This window comes from Arabidopsis lyrata, assembly GCF_000004255.2.
Source record: "Arabidopsis lyrata subsp. lyrata unplaced genomic scaffold ARALYscaffold_7, whole genome shotgun sequence".
Lineage (NCBI taxonomy): Eukaryota > Viridiplantae > Streptophyta > Magnoliopsida > Brassicales > Brassicaceae > Arabidopsis > Arabidopsis lyrata.
The window spans coordinates 889512-911245 of NW_003302549.1; the positions used below are offsets into that span (position 1 = coordinate 889512).

Below are 21734 nucleotides of genomic sequence, written 5' to 3' on the forward strand. Positions count from 1 at the left end.
AAGCGAGAGAGACAGAGCAATAGGCTTTTATCAAAACGACGACACTTTGTCTTGTCTAAAGACGATATGACACGCGTCCGTTAGCTACTGGTCCTAACTCATAAAAATAAAAGAAATTTTCACGTTTAACATGAAAAAAAGATTTTCTCTCAGTATTTGGCAAAGTGAGATTTGGTTCTCACATTTTGACAATTAAGCCAAAATCTGACGAAAATACCCCTAATAACTTAAACCAAATGACACAATTGGTTTCGGTTTAGTTACTTTTTCTTTGTTTTACGGTTTGGTTTTGAATTAAAAAAAAAAAAATTCTTGCCCAGAAACCTAAAAGAAAACGAAGAAGAAGAACGAGAGAGATCACAAATCGTCATCAACTTCAAAAACCCATTTTCTGGGGTTTTGTTTCTTGTTGTCGGATCTTCAGATGCTGGAGAAAGGAATGATTTTGCCTCCGGTACCGAGCCAATTGGTGCTTTTACGGCCAAACCCTTTGCTTCAATGGCGGCTTGGTGCTCTTACAGCACTCGTCTTCTTCCTCATGTTAGTCGTTTGGAGTATTGACGGTTGTTCGATTCAAAGCTTCGTTGAGCCATGGAGATTCAATGCATACTCTGTTCGAATCAGTCCTTCTCCGTCGCCTTTAATGTCACCAAAACCCAAACTTCAAAAACCCACCAAATCGTCATCGTTTTTTAGTCGCCGGCGTCGTCATCGTCGAAGCTTCTTCTTTAGCCGGAGAATCTCTCTGGCCAACTTTTGTCATTATCTCTTTCGCTGTCAGATTCAATTTTAACACTCTGTCTTTCTTTACTAAAAAGGAACAAAATTTTTGATATATACAGAGAGAGAGCTCTCTAAATCCGATTCATGTTTTGATTTGGGTATATTCTCTCTTACTTAGGGCTTGAATGGCAGTCCGGTACGGCTCCGGTGCGGCGACCCTAATCACGGGGTCACCGGCGAATGGTAGTCCGGTTTCAGTCACCACACAATCACCTTCGTCGTCACCATCATCTTCTCCGTCGACGTCATCTCTGTTGGCGTCTTCTCCTTTATTGTTGTTGATTTCAAAGGAATTATGCTAAATTATGTAGTTTCGGTTAGCAATCAATGTTTCGGTTAATGTAGTAATTGGAATTCAGAAATTGCTTTTCTTTATTTATAAACACTATCGAAGAACACTATCGAAGAAGTTATGATGGATACACTAGCTTTTGATCTAATAGATAAAGCTTAATATATATTGCACATCATGTGTTCGACCAAATGTCTGAATGAACTTTCTACTTCATGATTTTCTTAAGCCATATATCAACCTCTTCATATTTAGATATTATTTGGTTGTATTCGAAGATGATATTTGCTTTTGAGGACATATTTGATTCTCCCTTTTCTATGCAACCATGAATTAGCTTATGATCATTATCATCGATATATCTTCTGTTTTCATTTTCTAAGGTTCTAAAAAGTCATTGATATATTAGTTTATGATTTTTCAATTAAAAAAAAAGCTAAACTAATACTGCATGTTTCATTTTAATACGTTGTCGATTTTTAATAAAATTTTGGTTATTATATTTAAACAAAATATTTTTACAATTTCTATATTATTGGCGAATATAATATTTAAAATTATATTAATAAATTTATTTAATATGTAAACTAAAATATGTAATTATATTAATAAAATTTCCGTAACGGACGTAATGGTTAGTGCGAAAGGGTTCAACGGTTGAGATACAAATGTGTGTATATACACAGATATATCAGAAATGTACATAGTTATACGATGACAAACATTAAACGTACGTACACCGACAAAAAATGTGGTACACATGGTCCAGACATAAACGTACACTGTCTACACGGTGACAAAAAACAAGGACATAAAACTAAATAGGATTTTTGCAAGACTTCTTGTTATCACCTGCTTGTCTACATCTTGTACACTGATTCGGAAAAAGTCTTTTTTGTCTTTCTTTCTGTAGTGACAACAACAATAAGTTAACAATCAACGCATCTTATACTCTAAACATAGATATAGGCAAATAAGTGCACATGTTAGAATGTTAAAACTTACCCGGTTTTCACCCCTAGATGGTATCACCATCCTTTTGGTGGTTGGTCTCCCTGGTGGTCGTCTACTGTATGGAGGAATTAGTATCATATCCGATATATCTTGTGGGATGACGACATACTTCCGATCCGCGATAGGTAGAATCGGTTCTTGGAAAGAATCGAAAAACGTTTGAATGCTATAGCACCAACCGACAACAACCTTCAGATTAATTCCAAATTCTATTGCAGCTGCTAGACCGTGTTCACATGAGATTCTTAACCGCGTGTACATAAGACACGTACACGTACACTCATCGAGAATGACATGAAAATGCTCACCTGACTTGCTTGTAAATTGATAACTCTACGGTCCAGACATCTTCACCGCGTATTTCCCGGAGGTAGGCAAATCTTGGAGAAAACGCTCGTCAACCTCAGGCGTCACTAAGGATTTACACCTAGCCACTTTTTTCCTCCTGGCTGCGAACCATCGCATAAGGACCTCTCGAATGAACTCTATCATGTATACAATCGGATATGTTTTTGCTTTTGTTAAGACATTATTCATAGCCTCCGAGTTGTTGCTAGACATGATATTGTAGCGTTTCTCTTTGCAGTGAGATCTTGTCCAATGTTCAAATCCAATTTCCTCTAAGTAGTTTGCGCACCCAGGTCTCTTAGCCCTTAAATGTTCAAAGTATTTTTCAAAATCCTTCACCCTATAATCTTTAGCAGCACTGAAGAATAATTCAGAAACACCATACTTACCATAATTGGTATCCGTGTACGTAACAAAATCACCTTCGCAGTATGTAACTTGTACACAGTCTGTAGTGTACGTACATTGGTACAAACCATGTCGACACGTACATGTTGGAGTCACGGTTGGTGTACTGTCACCCAAATGAGAAATGTTATCTCCGCCAGGTACACGCTGACTTGTGTACGTACACTCTGCCAATAGACGACTGAATTTTCCTAGATGTTGAATAGTCTGTTGAGTGAGAATGACGTCCTCTTCAACATTCCCTATTCCATATTCTTCTACAATTACATCGTTCCACTTGTTGTAATCTTAATCTTCGCCACTACCTTCACTATCGTCTATAGTAGGATCGAGGGAACTTCCCCCTATAGATCCATCGTCACCCTGATGACACATAAACATACACTACATTAATCTGCGAGTGTTATGAAATCTTATATGTATATTGGATTTTTGTAAGTTTTCTTGTTATGTTATTCGCTTTTACATCTTATACAACTATAGGAAAAAAAGAGTTACAATTTAAAGTAAAAAAATAAAAAATAATTAAAAAAGTGAAAAGAAAAAAAATGTGAAAAAAAAGAGGTGGAAATATATTTATTTTTAAATTAATTTTTATTTAATTTTTTAATACATTAAATTCTCTCTGTGAAAGTTTTATTTTTAATAAAAAAATTTCTTGCTTTTTTACTGTTCATACATGATTTGAATGTTTTGTTTTTATAGTCAAAAAATATTTGAAACGTAAATATACAAATTATTTAGATATTTACGTACATATATACACACACATTACTACCGTGTACGTACACATTATTACCGTGTACGTATATATTATTACCGTTACGCACATATGTGTATATGATATTGCTAATCGTAAATAGTCTTCGATAATAATAAATAAAATATTATTTAAAATAGAAATAAAAATATGAAAATGGGTCTGATAGAAAAAAAAAGAATTTTAACTAAAAATATAAAAACAATAAATATTTATAAAATGGAAAAGCGAATCATCTACTGACAAGTGTTTAAGATTTTCAAACCACACACGGCTCTGTGTCACGTTAAAACATACTATTCCTCAATGTTTTTCTTTAGTTGTGAGGTTTGTTTCTACTGCTTCTCGTATTTGACATATGATTATGTAAATTGCGTAACAGAGCTGGAGTTTTGTGAGTCTCATTAGAGTCAATTTGTGTGTTGATCATAGTTGATTTCAATTATTTACTGAAAACAAATTATTAATATTTTTTTAATTGAGTTCGTAGAAAACTTGTATGAAATTGGTAAGATATTTTTGGTAGAAATATGTCCTTATTTGAGTTTTTTTCTATTTACGTGTATGTAGTTTACGGTATACACAGTATTGATTATAAAATGGATATGTACTTCAGTTATATCATGTACTATTGTGGAGACGGTGTACGTAATATTTATAGAGTTTGTATTTTAGTTTTTCGACTTCAAAATACGCTAATATAAACTAGATTTACAAAATCAATAAATAAATTAAATGTAAAAAAACAAAAGATTATAAGAAAATTGTGAACAGTCAATCGCATAACTGAACCGTGTACAGTGTACGTAACTGAACCGTACAGTGAACAGTACATCGCATAACTGAACTGCATAACTAAACCGGAACAGTGTACATAACTGAACCGCATAACTGAACCGTACAGTGAACAGTACATCGGTACGCTGGCAGGGGTAAAATGGTCAGATTTTGACTAAATTGTCAAAACTTGAAAGCCCATTCTCACTTTGCCAAAACATGAAATTAAAACTTGGTCAACTGCCATAACATGCAATTTACCCTAAAAATAATTTGAGTCAAATGATTCGGCGTTATATATATTTAAACAAAAAAGCATTTTTCCCCAGACGTAAAAAACACAAACATTACCCAACTTTTCGTCTTCCTCTGACTCTGTTATTGGGACAGACGACACAACATAGAGAGTTATCGCAAGTTCACACTAACTAAATGGCTATTAGCAAAATAATTCGTATCTTATAGTATAAGAAATCCAAAACGTTGGCTATAAAAGTATCTTATAGTCGTTCAAAATCACTGCAAACTAGAACTGAATGAAATATCCCAAAAATAGAGCTTTTTAAAAACCCATTCCGATCTGATTTAGTTTACACATTGAAACAAGCAGAATATAAAAACACCATCAAGAGGCCCATCGTGTTTATTCCGCAGTAAGCAAAAGAGCGTGGAAACAGAAAATAAAATTATCAGAATGGATATTGTTAAATATGCTTGAGATTTACTAAAGCGGCCCAATTGTTATTCTTATTACTAGGCTGTTCGGCCCAAAGAAAGACCCAATACTACAAAAATGTAAGCAAACACATTATTACTTTTTCTTTTACATTCATACCAAACAGTACAAAGAAAATTAAACCAATCCTAATAGTCAAATATGTGAGTTAAGAGAAAAAATACTTTAAAATGATAACAACTTTTACTTTGTGGAAGCCCCCTTGGCCCATTGGTTGACTAAGGGTTGATTAATGCTTCTACACAAAGAGGTCTGGGGTTCGAGTCCCAGATATTGCGATTTATTAACAAATTTGCAGATTAATGGAGGCAAGTGTGCAGAAGATCTCCAGCGATGTACAATTATAGCCGTTCGCCAGGATTCTACGCAGAGAAAGAAGTGTCGCAAGGTCGTGGATCATTGAAGGTATTCATCAAGATCATGAAGAAGGAAGTGTAGTCTGTCGTGGATCTAGTAAGAGTCGGAAGGAATTGTCAGTTGTAGAATCGTCTATGTAACAGTTCTCATAATTTGCAATTAATAATAAATCTAGACGATAAAAAAAAAAAAACAACCTTTACTTTTCTCTTCATCATTAAGTACCTTCTTTTTATCTGGTAATGCAAAAGCTTTTCAATCTACTTTGTGCCCAACACACAAACAAATCTGTTGACATTATCAAAAGAACAATCTTTACTTCTTTCTTTTTTTTTTCTTCTACTTTGACACTAATAGGTTCATGCACTGATTTGGAGTCACATTTTTCTTTTGCTCTTTATATTTTTTTTCTCCATCTTTTCATTCTATCTTACATAAAACTATAGTAGTAGATCTTGTGGTAAATTCATTTTATTTATGAAATTAGCATATATACCAATTGTTTCTTTTGTTGTCGCAAGACTGCGACTAGTCAGTCAATCGAGCTGAATTTTCGAATATTCATAACAAGAAATAACACATTAAACTTTTATATTCCCTCAGTTATTCGTAAGACCGGATGTTGAACGTTCCAACATATAAGACAGATAATCCATAGTTTTGGACTGATATTTAAAAACAATTACGAATTTTTAATTGATTTTTTTGCTTGGGGGTTTATGTTTGTTTTTTAGGTCCAACGGAATGTAATCTCGTGATAGGTCACATAAGAAATTAAAACTAAAACATGTCCACAATAGAGGTACATTTTGTAACTAGCTAATAAAGTTTCCCACCTAATAAAGCTTTTAGCTAAAAAAAAAAAGGCGATGTACCATTTGATCTACGAAAGCAAATGAAATTAGTTTAGACTTTTATATTAATTTGTTCCATGTATCAACCAGAATAAGCCCGACATTTAAATATGGATATTCAGAATATAAATAAATAAAAATAGAGTTCAGACAACTAACATCTAACTACTACGATAATAAGTTAATGGATATCAGCCCCACTCGTATTTTAATTAGCATATGTAAAGACAAAATATGTATATGACATTTTTCATATATTCATTTTTTTTTTACAACTTTTCTTATATCCTCTTTCTTATCTATGGTGTTTTTGTGTGTGTGTCAACCATCACAGTGGCGGAGCCAGAAAATCTATTCATCGGGGTCAAAATATATTTTTTTCTAAAAGATGCATAAAAGATAACTTAATAAGTCGATATACTAAAAGATGTGAAATATGTTTTTTTGTCTCCATCATCACACGATCGAAGATTGATTAAAAACACAAAGAAGAAAGAAGAAGAAGGTAAAACGTTTTTAGATCAGCTCAAAATAAATATTAAAATATTATATTATTTATATTAATGGGTTTAATTGTAGTATATTTACTTAAAATAAATTTTATTAGGCTTAATATTATCTGTAAGTACAGTGTAATTATTGGGTTTGTAATATAATTTTTTTATAGGGGTCAATATTTTTATTGGATTGGGGTCAATAATTTATTTTATATAAAAATTCAACTATTTTTTTAAATTTCACCGGAGTCAATTGACCCCTACGAGTCTACACTCCCTCCGCCCCTGGATTCTCATCTGAGTAGTCAATCACATGACAGTTGTTATGGTTAAAAAAAAAAAACCTAGCACCTTAAATGGTTTTATTGATTCCTGATCATATTACATATTAATCTCGACCACTAAAAGTTGATTTGGTTATCATGTTAATGTACACAACAGGACCGGAATAAAAGTGAGCATTAGCGACGCGACATGTCACGTCGGTCCACCTTTAATATAAAATTTAGTAGATGTGATGATTACACCACTAGATGAATTTAGAACAACATCCGAAAAGCAAAAAGACCACTAATCAGTGAGAAAGTCAACGAGTTTTGTTTTGTTTTACCACTTAAGAATTACTATCAAATATTGAATCTAAAGTTTCATCCACATATTGTGAAGATGAATTATATAATATGGTGATGATACTGATACATATCATTATACTATAAACTCTAATTTGTGAATTATGGTTTGCAACTACTAACTTATCACAGTTATATATTTATTTTCGTATTTAAAAGTCGAAAGCAACCGACTGAAAACAACTTATAACACTTTTTCCCCACTAGGGTTCCTCTAAATAATTATAGATGTTGCTGCCGCTTACCGAATCAATCTATCATGAGTTCAACACATACATCTACACTGACTACACATAAGTTAATCACAGTTTAAAGAATCATTTCTATGATTATGAAAAGGGTTTCGCGTCACACCAAAAATCATGTGCAAGTTGCTTATTGCTACCATCATTATTTTCTTATACCAAATTGATAAATATAATACACAAAGCTAACAAAAGACGACCATTTAATTGTTCTATATTTAGAAGATCGTATACGGATGAGTTAGGTCTTCTTGGAGACTAATCCTCTGTCTTAAGTATGTATCCTCTGTCTTAAGTATGTACGTACGATACGGACATGTGTTGTTAAAGTATACATGTACGTATAATCATCATGTATTTTCGTGTGTGTGTTGATGCCAGCTCGTCTCACGATCATTACACAACACAAACGAGATGTACTATATATTATATGATTCTGCAAAATTCTTTTGTGGGTTCGTGCTCACATGCGTTTTTGCTAATAACGATGCATATAATATATACTAATAATAATAATACTGTTAATCCAGCTAAATAACAATGTTTAACATTGCTAAATGTCAATTTGAATTGAAAAAAACAATATATGCTAATTTAAAACATTTGTAATAATGATCATCTTATTTGAAAGTATAAAGAAAAAAACTCAATTTCATAATAAAGAAAATATAAAGTAGAAATGACAAACGCAAAATCTCTTCTTGATTTTCTCTCAAAATTATAGGTACGACGACTTAACAATAATTATAAACTATTATTATTAATCCCAAGAATTCATTTTTTTTCTTCAACTGCTTTTAGAAAGGTGACCATCAACAACTACACGAGGAAAATAATACTAAAATTTGTCAAAAAAAAAGAAGGAAAATAATAAAATAAACTTAAAGTTGAGAAAAATATAAGGAGGATAAATTGGGACAAACACAAAAAATTAAATTAAAGTGAAAATCATATTTATCTCTCTCTTTCTCTGAACCACCGTCGTTCCCATTGATTAGTCTTTCTCTCTCTCTCTCTCTAGAGCCGATGATAAACGACGGCGGTTTTCACCGGAACTGAGGGAAATTAGCTGTCACATGGCGGGTGAAGATGTTTCGAGCAATTTCCGAGCTTTGGTGGAGAACGCTGACCGGAAATTCGCCAGAGTTCGCGATCTTCCTGCGTTTGGAAGAGCACAGAGTCACTACTTCCAAAAGGTTTTCAAAGCTTATATGAAACTATGGAATTATCAGCAATCTTATAGGTCGAAGCTGGTCGAGTCCGGTTTAAACCGATGGGAAATCGGCGAGATCGCGAGCCGGATTGGTCAGCTTTACTTTAGTCAGTACATGAGGACTAGTGAAGCAAGGTTTCTTCTTGAGGCTTATGTCTTCTATGAAGCGATTTTGAGGAGGAGGTACTTTGATGAAGCTCAAGGGAAAGATCTTGGTGCTCGATTTAAGGAGTTAAGGTTTTATGCGAGGTTTTTGCTTGTTTCCTTGATTGTTGATCGGAAAGAAATGGTTTTGCATTTAGCTGAGAAGCTTAGGGTTTTGGTTGATGACAGCAAATCTAATTTCAGGGTAATTATTTTGATCTGACCCCTTTTGATTCATTCTTGTGTATATTGGTACAAAGTCTCTATTTTTATACTGTTGAGGAGGACTTGATGATGGATTTTGGGGATATTTTTTTTGTGTAGGAGACAAACTTTAAGGAGTGGAGGCTAGTTGTGCAAGAAATCACTCGGTTTATTAAATCTGATACAAATTTAACTTATGTTAGGCCTCTACGTTATTGTGCAATGCTTGATTCATATCCAGCTTCTCAAACATATCTAGCGCGGTTCCACGCTAAGAAGTTGTTTAAGTTTCGTGATGCTCTTTTGGCTAGTTATCACCGTAATGAGGTAAACAAGCAGTGTTTGTTTTTAGGGAACCTAAACTTTCTACTCTGTTACCTTCCTAATGATCTCATTATATGAGTTTGTTTTTTCCTCAGGTGAAATATGCTGAAGTCACCTTGGATACGTATAGAATGATGCAGTGTTTAGAATGGGAACCCAGTGGATCTTTTTACCAAAAACGGCCTGTTGTTGAAGCGAAGGAGAATGGTTTTGTGATTGATCATACTTTAACTTCTGGGCTTATAGATATGAAGTTGGCTGCTGATATGGCTGATCCATCATTACCTCCTAATCCTAGAAAAGCAATTCTTTATCGTCCCACGGTATCTCACTTGCTAGCGGTGAGTTTTATATGTATCATATAGAAAAATCTGCAGGACTTCTTGACTTTACCTTTATAGTGTCCATTCGTTATGTTTAGTTGTTTACTGATGATATATTTTTCAGGTTTTGGCAATGATTTGTGATGAGCTCTCTCCAGAGACTGTGATGCTGTTATATTTGTCAGCTTCAGGTTAGTTTTCTTTAATTTGTCACTGGAACTTTAATGGTTGGTATTTTCTTATTATGTTGTATCAACGATATTGGTTATTATTATCCAGGTGGTCCTGCTCGTGAAAATGTTGCGCAACCAGAGAACTCTGTCGGTTCAAGCAGAACATCAAAAAGCAAGCTGCTTGCACGAGCCTCCCAAGAACAGAAAAGTTACAAGTCAGAACCACATAGCAATGGAAAAATGTCGTCAGGTGATTATTATGAGGATCATCTCTGGTTAGGTCCTAGAGGAGGCTCTGGTAAGTCGTTTTCTTCGGATTAACATTTGAGTATGTCTCCAAAGAACAGACTTTTCTCACTCACTGTCTCGTTTTTCTGCAGGTTCAAACAATCTTTACCCTGGTGATCTAATCCCTTTTACACGGAAACCACTTTTCTTGATCATTGATAGCGACACTAGCCGTGCATTCAAGGCAGGTTTGTCATAACTTCGTGTTTCATTTTCTCTGGAGAGTCTAATAGTTTCTCTCAGTAACTGTGCGATATTTGATTGTTATAAAATAAACAAACTCCAGGTTTTGGGTGGCGCAGAGAGAGGCGAGCCTGTTGCTATGCTTCTTTCTCCTCTGAAGCCATCATTCGAGAACCCATCTACTGATGATGATACAGAAGCACTAAACGGAAGTCAGTTTACTTTTTTCTTAACAGCTCCTTTACAAGCATTCTGTCAAATGCTTGGCCTCTCAAACTCAAACCCCGACCCTGTAAGCACTTGTGATTTGAAGTACCGTAAATCAACCAAACTTTCATAATGCGGCATGCCTCTTTACCATTTTTAATTACAATCTTCAGGAAGTTTATGATGAAGCAGAGAGCATACTTTCTGCTTCCTTTTCTGAGTGGGAAACGATTCTCTTGACTTCCAAAGTCTTGAATCTTGTGTGGGCACAGGTCTTGCCAGATCCATTCTTGAGACGGCTGATTCTCAGGTGAGTTTTTTTCGCAGTTTTCGGAATCAAAACCTCACAAAGCATGGACTCTTGTCAAATGTTGTCTCTTGTTGTGTAGATTCATATTCTGCCGGTCTGTACTCACTTCCTTCATCCGCACAGAGGATCATGACCTGTATCTACCTCAATGCCACCCGAATCTCCCAGAGTCGATCTCACCGGTATCTAAACCAGTGCAGTCCTCAGTACAACGACTAGCTGACCACTTGGGTGTTGCCAAATCTTTCCACTTCACCAAATCATAAAACTAGAAAAACCCACTAGCCTTTGTGGTTGGGAGGTTGGTGGGTGAGATAGTAGGTTGTTTGTTCGTTTTTTATAGAGAAGTCTGTATTTTTTTTAGGGTATAAAGAAAGAGAAAATTGTAATTTGGGGATTTAATTTATTTTGATTTGATGATTCTTTAGTTTTGTCCTTTGTAAAAGATTAGAACCAGGTAATAATCATTAGTCTCTTCTCTAGGATGGTTTGCTTTGTGTACAAGGAGAGATTAACAATATATGTGCATTCCTTTAAAGAAAGTGTGACATTTTTGTTCTTTCGCTTTTTCATATTTTAAGTTTGAGCTAAGAACGAAATAAAGATTGAAACTCTACCCAAATTATAAAAGGTGCCACAGATTGGGCCGCCGCCATATCACAAAAGCCCAATAAAAAATTGAGTCCCACATCGAAAAAAAAGCAAACAGTTACTAACTTATGACCCTATAAATAAAAGTATCCATTTGCATTTTAAATCAAACTAACAGTATTAGGCTTTCTACGAAGGCCCGACTGTTGGCTTAATTGCCTTATAAAGTACAAAATCTTTTTTTTTTTACGGTTTTCAAAGGTTTAAACGTTTTTTCAAATCTAATTTTTATTTTTTAAGTGTTAATTTTTAATTTTTGTGTAAAGAAATTAGACACAACATCCAAACCCCTAAGAGGTGTTCTAGGTTTAATATGCTTTACACATAATTAAATGTTTAACATTTGTTTTTTTTTAGTTTTTTATTTTTTTTTCTTTTTTTTTTAATAAGTGTTAAATCTTTAAATTTTGTGTAAAGTAATTAGACACAACATCCAAACCCTTAAGAGGTGTTCTAGGTTTAATATGCTTTACACATAATTAAATGTTTAACACTTGTTTTCTTAAGTGTTTTGTTTTTTTTTTAGTTATTTTTTTTAATAAGTGTTAAATCTTTAAATTTTGTGTAAAGTAATTAGACACAACATCCAAACCCCTAAGAGGTGTTCTAGGTTTAATATGCTTTACACATAATTAAATGTTTAATACTTGTTTTTTTTTTTAGTTTTTTTTTTAGTTTTTTTTTTTTAATAAGTGTTAAATCTTTAAATTTTGTGTAAAGTAATTAGACACAACATCCAAACCCTTAAGAGGTGTTCTAGGTTTAATATGCTTTACACATAATTAAATGTTTAACACTTGTTTTCTTAAGTGTTTTGTTTTTTTTTTAGTTTTTTTTTTAATAAGTGTTAAATCTTTAAATTTTGTCTAATGTAATTAGACACAACATCCAAACTCCTAAGAGGTGTTCTAGGTTTAATATGCTTTACACATAATTAAATGTTTACCACTTGTTTTCTTAAGTGTTTTGTTTTTTTTTGAGTTTTTTTTTTTAATAAGTGTTAAATCTTTAAATTTTGTGTAAAGTAATTAGACACAACATCCAAACCCCTAAGAGGTGTTCTAGGTTTAATATGCTTTACACATAATTAAATGTTTAACACTTGTTTTCTTAAGTGTTTTGTTTTTTGTTTTTTTTTTTTTTTTTTGATAAGTGTTAAATTTTTAATTTTTGTGTAAACTAATTAGATACAACATCCAAACCCCTAAGTGGTGTTCTAGGTTCAATATGGTTTACACATAATTAAACTTTTAATACTTGTTTTTTTAAAAATGTTTTGTTTTCATTTTTTTTAAGTGTTAAATTTTTAATTTTTGTGTAAAGTAATTAGACACAACATCCAAACCCTTAAGAGGTGTTCTAGGTTCAATATGCTTTACACATAATTAAATTTTTAACACTTGTTTTTTTTTTAAGTTTTTTTTTTTTGATAAGTGTTGAATTTTTAAATTTTGTGTAAACTAATTGGACACAACATCCAAACTCCTAAGAGGTGTTATAGGTTCAATACATAATTAAATTTTTAACACTTATTTTTTTTTTAATGTTTTTTTTTTTTTTGATTAGTGTTAAATTTTAAAAATTTGTGTAAACTAATTGGATACAACATCCAAACCTCTAAGAGGTGTTCTAGATTCAATATTATTTACACATAATTAAGTTTTTAACACTTGTTTTTTTTTTTTTAATTTTTAATTTTTTTTGGTAAGTGTTAAATTTTAAAAATTTTGTATAAACTAATTGGATACAACATCTAAATCCCTAAGAGGTGTTCGAGGTTCAATATAATTTACACATAATTAAGTTCTTAACACTTATTTTTTAAAAATGTTGTTTTTCTTTTCTTTGGTAAGTATTAAATTTTAAATTTTGTCTAAACTAATTAGATACAATATCATGTTCTAGGTTCAATATGATTTACACATAATTAAATTTTTAATACTTGTTGTCGACGTTCCTGTACACGTTTTCTACATGTTACAATTTAAGATGTATATCTACTACTGGATCAGCATGGAATCTAATATTAGAACAATTTTATCCATCCGACTCAAAAGTTACTGCAAAAATACTAGTATATATATGTGATTGGTATAAACTGAATTTGGATAATGATGCCCGAGCACATGCCCTTTGAAGAATATACAGATGCTAGAAAAAGAATGAAAAAGATTTTTAAATTCCTGCCATATATGTCTCTTTGGATTATTATAAGTTCAAGTGTGGAGATTCTGCAATTCTCATTTATCCGTATCAAGTTTGTATCTATCTGATTTTAGAAGGTGATAGAACCAAAACCAATAGCTGCAATGTCCAATTGTTATGACTTATGATCGATAACTCGTATTGTTGTTGTGGCCATAAATATCAATCTTTATTTTCTTTTGTTGCCAAGGCGATCACACACCACTTATCTACTTATGTTGTTTTTCTGTGCTTGTTTGTTATTTTCTTGTCTGAAATCAAGCAAAAGGCAATTGTACGACGAATCATTCTGACCTATAAGAATTGATTAATTTGACCCTATGGAAGGGACAAAGAATTCGTGTATATGCAGCGAACATGTGGATAAACATAATTGACATATATAATCCTAGCACACAGTTTAGCGGATTAGACTATTTCATCTAAACAAGTAGAGAATAATAACTAGTTATAAATGAAATTGTAACGAACATATCACCCTCAATTTGTCATAATTTTGCCTATTGTCCTCATTTAAAAACCTTTTTTTTAAGTTCATCTAAAAGTCAAAACAATATAATTATTATTACCTTTTGAAGTTTAATCGGGACAACTCTATGCTTCTCCTCTCTAAGTATATATAAAACATATCCTTCGTATTTGACATATTTTGCGTCTATAACCTTACGAAAAAAAAGCATTTGCAAGCAGAAATCTAATGCATCGTGGATAAATCTCAGCCGTTAATATCTTTCCGGCGTCGCTTCGAATGAACGATGACACGCGTCGAGTGTTTTAACCGTCACTGTTGGATTATCTTCTTCCACGTGGCAATCATCCTACAGAGCAAAGCCAATGCCCAATCATTCTCACCGAGGCCGCCTGATTTGCAACCGGGTGGTCACACTCCGTCGAAGACCACGGTCTTTACCGTTCTCGTCGCCCTCTTCTTCCTCACCGGATTACTCTCCGTCTATATCCGCCATTGCACTCGCTCTAACCCCGATTCCTCCACCAGATACTTCCGCCGCCGCGCTAACGACAACTTTTCACGGCGAGGCGGACTTGACAACGCCGTCGTCGAAAGCTTCCCTGTTTTCGCTTACTCCACCGTTAAAGAATCGAAGATCGGATCCAAGGATTTAGAATGTGCGATTTGTCTCAACGAATTGGAAGATCATGAAACAGTGCGATTGCTTCCGATTTGTAACCATTTGTTCCATATCGATTGTATCGACGCTTGGCTTTACTCGCACGCGACTTGCCCTGTTTGCAGATCTAATCTCACGGCGAAATCGGAAAAATCCTGCGAAGAAGACGACGGTGTTCCGATAGCAGCGATGAGAGATCACGTCGTGATTGATATTGAGACCGTTGCTCAATCCAAGTAGAGTCAGGATCAATACACAATGCTCCAGCAGAAGTTGGTGATGAGTGATTTATGCCATTAGAGAGGAAACAGAATTACCTTGAGAAGTACTCTGTCTTTGTTATTAATGTAACCATGCCATTCTTCATCTGAAGGGTAACCACCGGAAAATCAGCCGTCGGAGTCTCGGAGACCTATACCGGAGAAAAATTAAAAAACAAAAATTGAGCCCTAAAAACGATCATGAATCATGAGTGTGTTGTTTAGAAAATAGCAAAACCTCATCTTGGGGCACAACGTGGAACAAATGGATCAAGAAACCAAGCCGAGCAACCGCAAGGAACCGAGCCGAGCAGACCGGAACAGAAGGGAGTGCTTGGGAGATATGCCTATGGTTACGGCGGTTGAACCGACGCCGGGACCTATAAGCATATACATGGGGAGAAGAAGAATGGTCTGATCTTTTGCTTTTACACTTCCCACTTTAGAGGAGGACTCTCTTTTTTTTTGGATGGAGACAATTCTCGAAAAATAAACAAAAAATAAATGTTTTTAATTTTGAGCCGTTCGATCTTTTTAATAACTCTCAGTTTCTGAAATAGATTGGGCTTACGTTTGGGCCGCCGCCATATCACAAAAGCCCAATAAAAAATTGAGTCCCACATCGAAAAAAAAGCAAACAGTTACTAACTTATGACCCTATAAATAAAAGTATCCATTTGCATTTTAAATCAAACAAACAGTATTAGGCTTTCTACGAAGGCCCGACTGTTGGCTTAATTGCCTTATAAAGTACAAAATCTTTTTTTTTTTACGGTTTTCAAAGGTTTAAACGTTTTTTCAAATCTAATTTTTATTTTTTAAGTGTTAATTTTTAATTTTTGTGTAAAGAAATTAGACACAACATCCAAACCCCTAAGAGGTGTTCTAGGTTTAATATGCTTTACACATAATTAAATGTTTAACACTTGTTTTCTTAAGTGTTTTGTTTTTTTTTTTGTTTTTTTTTTTAATAAGTGTTAAATCTTTAAATTTTGTGTAAAGTAATTAGACACAACATCCAAACCCCTAAGAGGTGTTCTAGGTTTAATATGCTTTACACATAATTAAATGTTTAACACTTGTTTTCTTAAGTGTTTTGTTTTTTTTTAGTTTTTTTGTTTTATTTTTTTTTTAATAAGTGTTAAATCTTTAAATTTTGTGTAAAGTAATTAGACACAACATCCAAACCCCTAAGAGGTGTTCTAGGTTTAATATGCTTTACACATAATTAAATGTTTAACACTTGTTTTCATAAGTGTTTTGTTTTTTTTTTTTGTTTTTTTTATAGTTTTTTTTTTTAATAAGTGTTAAATCTTTAAATTTTGTGTAAAGTAATTAGACACAACATCCAAACCCCTAAGAGGTGTTCTAGGTTTAATATACTTTACACATAATTAAATGTTTAACACTTGTTTTCTTAAGTGTTTTGTTTTTTTTTAGTTTTTTTGTTTTTTTTTTTTTTTAATAAGTGTTAAATCTTTAAATTTTGTGTAAAGTAATTAGACACAACATCCAAACCCCTAAGAGGTGTTCTAGGTTTAATATGCTTTACACATAATTAAATGTTTAACACTTGTTTTCTTAAGTGTTTTGTTTTTTTTTTGTTTTTTTTATAGTTTTTTTTTTTAATAAGTGTTAAATCTTTAAATTTTGTGTAAAGTAATTAGACACAACATCCAAACCCCTAAGAGGTGTTCTAGGTTTAATATACTTTACACATAATTAAATGTTTAACACTTGTTTTCTTAAGTGTTTTGTTTTTTTTTTAGTTTTTTTTAGTTTTAGTTTTTTTTTTAATAAGTGTTAAATCTTTAAATTTTGTGTAAAGTAACTAGATGTTAACCCGCGGTACACCGCGGGTCTATATTTTTATTAGAAAAATTTATTAAATTTTGTTTTAAGATACTCTATAGATATATACTATTTTTTTGTTTAATTTAAATGTATAATACACCGTGAGACGAAATTTTATTACAAAAATTGAAATTTTATAGATAGACGTAGTATAAAAACAATAGATTCAATTGTATGATTTTGAATAAGATGCTGATTTAACCCGTCTTATACTGATTTTACCCGCGGTATACCGTATGCTAAATTTTAAATAATAAAATGAGGATTTAATATGTGTTATAGCGATATATTAGTGATATTTTAATTTTATATTAATATCAATCCTAACCAAACCTGTGTCATACAATTCGTCCCGTAATATTTAAAACTATTTTATAAAAACTCAAAAACCATAGCTAAATGGGCAAACAAAAGCCAAAAAATTTAAATATATCAATTAGAAATTTTTGAATTTAATTAGAAAAGATTGCTCCATAATTTTAAATCTTACGTATTTAATGTATTTATGAAGATTTGATATTTGAATTTATTTGAGGACATTACTTATTTTTAGCAATTTCAGAAAAAGACATGGGTTAAAGCTTGAACTGATCCGATAATTAAGGTCTGAATTAATAGTTTTGCACTGGCTTTGTTATTTTATTTGTATTTTCTTTTAGCAATTTCAGAAAAAGACATGGGTTAAAGCTTGAACTGATCCGATAATTAAGGTCTGAATTAATAGTTTTGCACTGGCTTTGTTATTTTATTTGTATTTTCTAATTATTTTATCACTATTCAAACCTTAATGATCCATGTAATTAACACTAACCTATTATTGTTATATAATCACAAATATTAAAAATAATATGTTTAGAACTGCCATGAAAAAAAAATTAAGTATGCAACTTTCATTAGTTCACATAATGAAAAAATAAACACATAGAGTATTAGAACCCAATAACAAAGAATCATGTCTACCAATTTTGTAAAGACCTACAGAGCCCAAATTGTGTTTATTCAACTCTCTCATATACCCAAAATGAAAAACTTAGAAACGGAAAGTTCAAACTCAATCATCGGTGGTTTAGCAGATGAAGTCACCGTCGTTAACGGTCACAGTAACGGCTCCGTCGATCTGAGCCTTGTTTCTTCAAAGCTACAGCAAAACGCATGGATCTACTCTCCGTGTAACGTATCAAGGAGTTCTCGGCGTGTATTTTGAAGCTACCACCGGAAAAGCATATCCGATATCTGAAGATATTCGGTGTGATCAATTCGATGTTGCGTTTCAGGCGGTGGAGCTTTGGATCGCCGATCGTCTTGTTTTGCCAATCGAAACCTAAAGAATTACGATCTCCTCCTCGTCACCATCTTCACATCGTCGGCGAGGTTTAGATCCCGGTTCACCACTGTCTCCTAGCTCTTCCCGGAGTCCGTACAGATTGCATCACGTCTGAGATTTCTCATTTTCTGTAAAACTGGTGAGTTTTTATTAGACTAATGAAAGGTATTTATAATGTTTTGAGAATACTATAGGGTTTTGGGTGAGTGAGCTCCTAAAATCTTGCTGATCAAGTAACAATATCTTCAAAATCTTTTATTTTTGGAATTGAGTAATTTTCTTGCAAATCTAAAAAAAAAAAAGAAATATAGGAAAGATAATTATGAGTAATTAGTTGGGATGACAGCCAATGGTAGAGATTTTAGAAGGAAAACGAGAGATTTTTGGCAACAATTTTTGAACGTAACATCTTTGATTTAGGAGAGATTTTTGGAATATGCTTATACCGAAATATATGTGTAATTATCTACATTAATGACGATTTTTTTTAGATTTCCTTAAATGTCTTATCCAAGATCCGGATATAGTAAAACCGAGTAAAACCCGGATCCAAATTATTAAAAGCAAAAACCCCCTGCAAAAATATATATATAGATTGTTATTTTGATTTTAAATTTATTGCAATTTAAATGGGCAATTGCCTATATTTAATCTGTTATTGTAAAAGAAAAATGACATAGCTTATTATTAGAATATTAAACAAATTTATTAACATAATATATATATAATTAAAAAAAATATATACTGTTAAAATATATAAATAAATATATATATGGGCAATTGCCTATATATATATACTGTTAAAAAAATAAATACGTTATATTGTTAAAATCTGGACATTTATTATGAGCATAGATATGAAAACGATTTTCCATTAAAATCGGCTATTTATTAGGGTCATTAATATGAAAGATATTAAGACAACATGGCTTCATTTATTAGTTTGAAATTAAGACAACATCCCTTAAATTGCTAATCCAAGATCCGAATAGACTAAAACCCGGGTCAAACCCGGATCCAAAAGAATTAAAGCAAAAAAGTACTATAAAAATGTATATGTAGATTAGACACAACATCCAAACCCCTAAGAGGTGTTCTAGGTTTAATATGCTTTACACATAATTAAATGTTTAACACTTGTTTTCTTAAGTGTTTTGTTTTTTTTTTGTTTTTTTTATAGTTTTTTTTTTTAATAAGTGTTAAATCTTTAAATTTTATGTAAAGAAATTAGACACAACATCCAAACCCCTAAGAGGTGTTCTAGGTTTAATATGCTTTACACATAATTAAATGTTTAACACTTGTTTTCTTAAGTGTTTTGTTTTTTTTTAGTTTTTTTTTTTTAGTTTTTTTTTTAATAAGTGTTAAATCTTTAAATTTTGTGTAAAGTAATTAGACACAACATCCAAACCCCTAAGAGGTGTTCTAGGTTTAATATGCTTTACACATAATTAAATGTTTAACACTTGTTTTCTTAAGTGTTTTGTTTTTTTTTTTTTTTTTTTTGATAAGTGTTAAATTTTTAATTTTTGTGTAAACTAATTATATACAACATCCAAACCCCTAAGTGGTGTTCTAGGTTCAATATGGTTTACACATAATTAAATTTTTAATACTTGTTTTATTAAAAAATGTTTTGTTTTCATTTTTTTTAAGTGTTAAATTTTTAATTTTTGTCTAAAGTAATTAGACACGACATCCAAACCCTTAAGAGGTGTTCTAGGCTCAATATGCTTTACACATAATTAAATTTTTAACACTTGTTTTTTTTTTTTGATAAGTGTTGAATTTTTAAATTTTGTGTAAAATAATTGGACACAACATCCAAACTTCTAAGAGGTGTTCTAGGTTTAATATGGTTTACACATAATTAAATTTTAACACTTTTTTCTTTTTAAATGTTTTGTTTTTTGATAAGTGTTAAATTTTAATTTTTTTGTAAACTAATTGGACACAACATCCAAACTCCTAAGAGGTGTTATAGGTTTAATACATAATTAAATTTTTAACACTTGTTTTTTTTTTAATGTTTTTTTTTTTGATAAGTGTTAAATCTTTCAATTTTGTGTAAAGTAATTAGACACAACATCCAAACCCCTAAGAGGTGTTCTAGGTTTAATATGCTTTACACATAATTAAATGTTTAACACTTGTTTTCTTAAGTGTTTAGTTTTTTTTTTTTTTTTTTTTTTTTGATAAGTGTTAAATTTTTAATTTTTGTGTAAACTAATTAGATACAACATCCAAACCCCTAAGTGGTGTTCTAGGTTCAATATGGTTTACACATAATTAAATTTTTAATACTTGTTTTTTTAAAAATGTTTTGTTTTCATTTTTTTTAAGTGTTAAATTTTTAATTTTTGTGTAAAGTAATTAGACACAACATCCAAACCCTTAAGAGGTGTTCTAGGTTCAATATGCTTTACACATAATTAAATTTTTAACACTTGTTTTTTTTTGATAAGTGTTGAATTTTTAAATTTTGTGTAAACTAATTGGACACAACATCCAAAGTCCTAAGAGGTGTTATAGGTTCAATACATAATTAAATTTTTAACACTTATTTTTTTTTAATGTTTTTTTTTTTGATAAGTGTTAAATTTTAAAATTTTGTTTAAACTAATTGGATACAACATCCAAACCTCTAAGAAGTGTTCTAGATTCAATATTATTTACACATAATTAAGTTTTTAACACTTGTTTTTTTTTTTAATTTTTAATTTTTTTTGGTAAGTGTTAAATTTTAAAAATTTTGTGTAAACTAATTGGATACAACATCTAAATCCCTAAGAGGTGTTCGAGGTTCAATATAATTTACACATAATTAAGTTCTTAACACTTATTTTTTAAAAATGTTGTTTTTCTTTTCTTTGGTAAGTATTAAATTTTAAATTTTGTCTAAACTAATTAGATACAATATCATGTTCTAGGTTCAATATGATTTACACATAATTAAATTTTTAATACTTGTTGTCGACGTTCCTGTACACGTTTCCTACATGTTACAATTTAAGATGTATAGCTACTACTGGATCAACATGAAATCTAATATTAGAACATTTTTATCCACCCGACTCAAAAGTGACTGCAAAAATACTAGTATAGATATGTGATGGGTATATACTGAATTTGGATAATGATGCCCGAGCACATGCCCTTTGAAGAATATACAGATGCTAAAAAAAGAATGAAAAAGATTTTTAAATTCCTGCCATATATGTCTCTTTGGATTATTATAAGT

At 31.7% G+C, this 21734-nt stretch overlaps 2 protein-coding genes and 1 long non-coding RNA gene across 4 annotated transcripts; all 3 read left to right on the plus strand.

Moving 5' to 3' along the window:
- Positions 1-301: 301 nt before the first annotated feature.
- LOC9302977 lies at positions 302-1241 on the plus strand. Its single transcript, XR_002330643.1, has 2 exons — positions 302-776; positions 902-1241. It is a non-coding gene; the product is annotated as an uncharacterized LOC9302977 (long non-coding RNA).
- Positions 1242-8639: 7398 nt separating this feature from the next.
- On the plus strand, positions 8640-11629 carry LOC9302978 (protein SCAI homolog). 2 transcript variants are annotated; one of them, XM_021018946.1, is made up of 9 exons: positions 8641-9262; positions 9382-9588; positions 9681-9926; positions 10033-10099; positions 10188-10379; positions 10462-10553; positions 10656-10844; positions 10933-11069; positions 11149-11629. In XM_021018946.1, exons 1-9 carry the CDS (start codon positions 8777-8779, stop codon positions 11333-11335), a joined length of 1803 nt encoding a protein of 600 aa, XP_020874605.1. In that variant the 5' UTR covers positions 8641-8776; the 3' UTR covers positions 11336-11629. The 2 variants fall into 2 exon arrangements, with proteins under 2 accessions (XP_020874606.1, XP_020874605.1); XM_021018947.1 differs by lacking the exons at positions 10933-11069; positions 11149-11629 and having other exon boundaries at positions 8640-9262; positions 10462-10557; positions 10656-10739.
- A 1941-nt stretch (positions 11630-13570) lies between these two features.
- On the plus strand, positions 13571-15295 carry LOC9302979 (RING-H2 finger protein ATL32). The gene has a single exon (XM_021016708.1). It carries the CDS (start codon positions 14681-14683, stop codon positions 15293-15295), a length of 615 nt encoding a protein of 204 aa, XP_020872367.1. The 5' UTR covers positions 13571-14680.
- Positions 15296-21734: the final 6439 nt, after the last annotated feature.

What these genes read in the sequence shown, in the direction of transcription:
- LOC9302978 (XM_021018946.1), top strand. Translation starts at nt 8,777, where the DNA reads ATGGCGGGTGAAGATGTTTCGAGCAATTTCCGAGCTTTGGTGGAGAAC. An exon ending in GTTATATTTGTCAGCTTCAG is followed by an intron (nt 10,100 to 10,187) that starts GTTAGTTTTCTT and finishes ATTATTATCCAG; the next exon opens with GTGGTCCTGCTCGTGAAAAT. An exon ending in TTGAGACGGCTGATTCTCAG is followed by an intron (nt 11,070 to 11,148) that starts GTGAGTTTTTTT and finishes CTTGTTGTGTAG; the next exon opens with ATTCATATTCTGCCGGTCTG.
- LOC9302979 (XM_021016708.1), top strand. Translation starts at nt 14,681, where the DNA reads ATGACACGCGTCGAGTGTTTTAACCGTCACTGTTGGATTATCTTCTTC.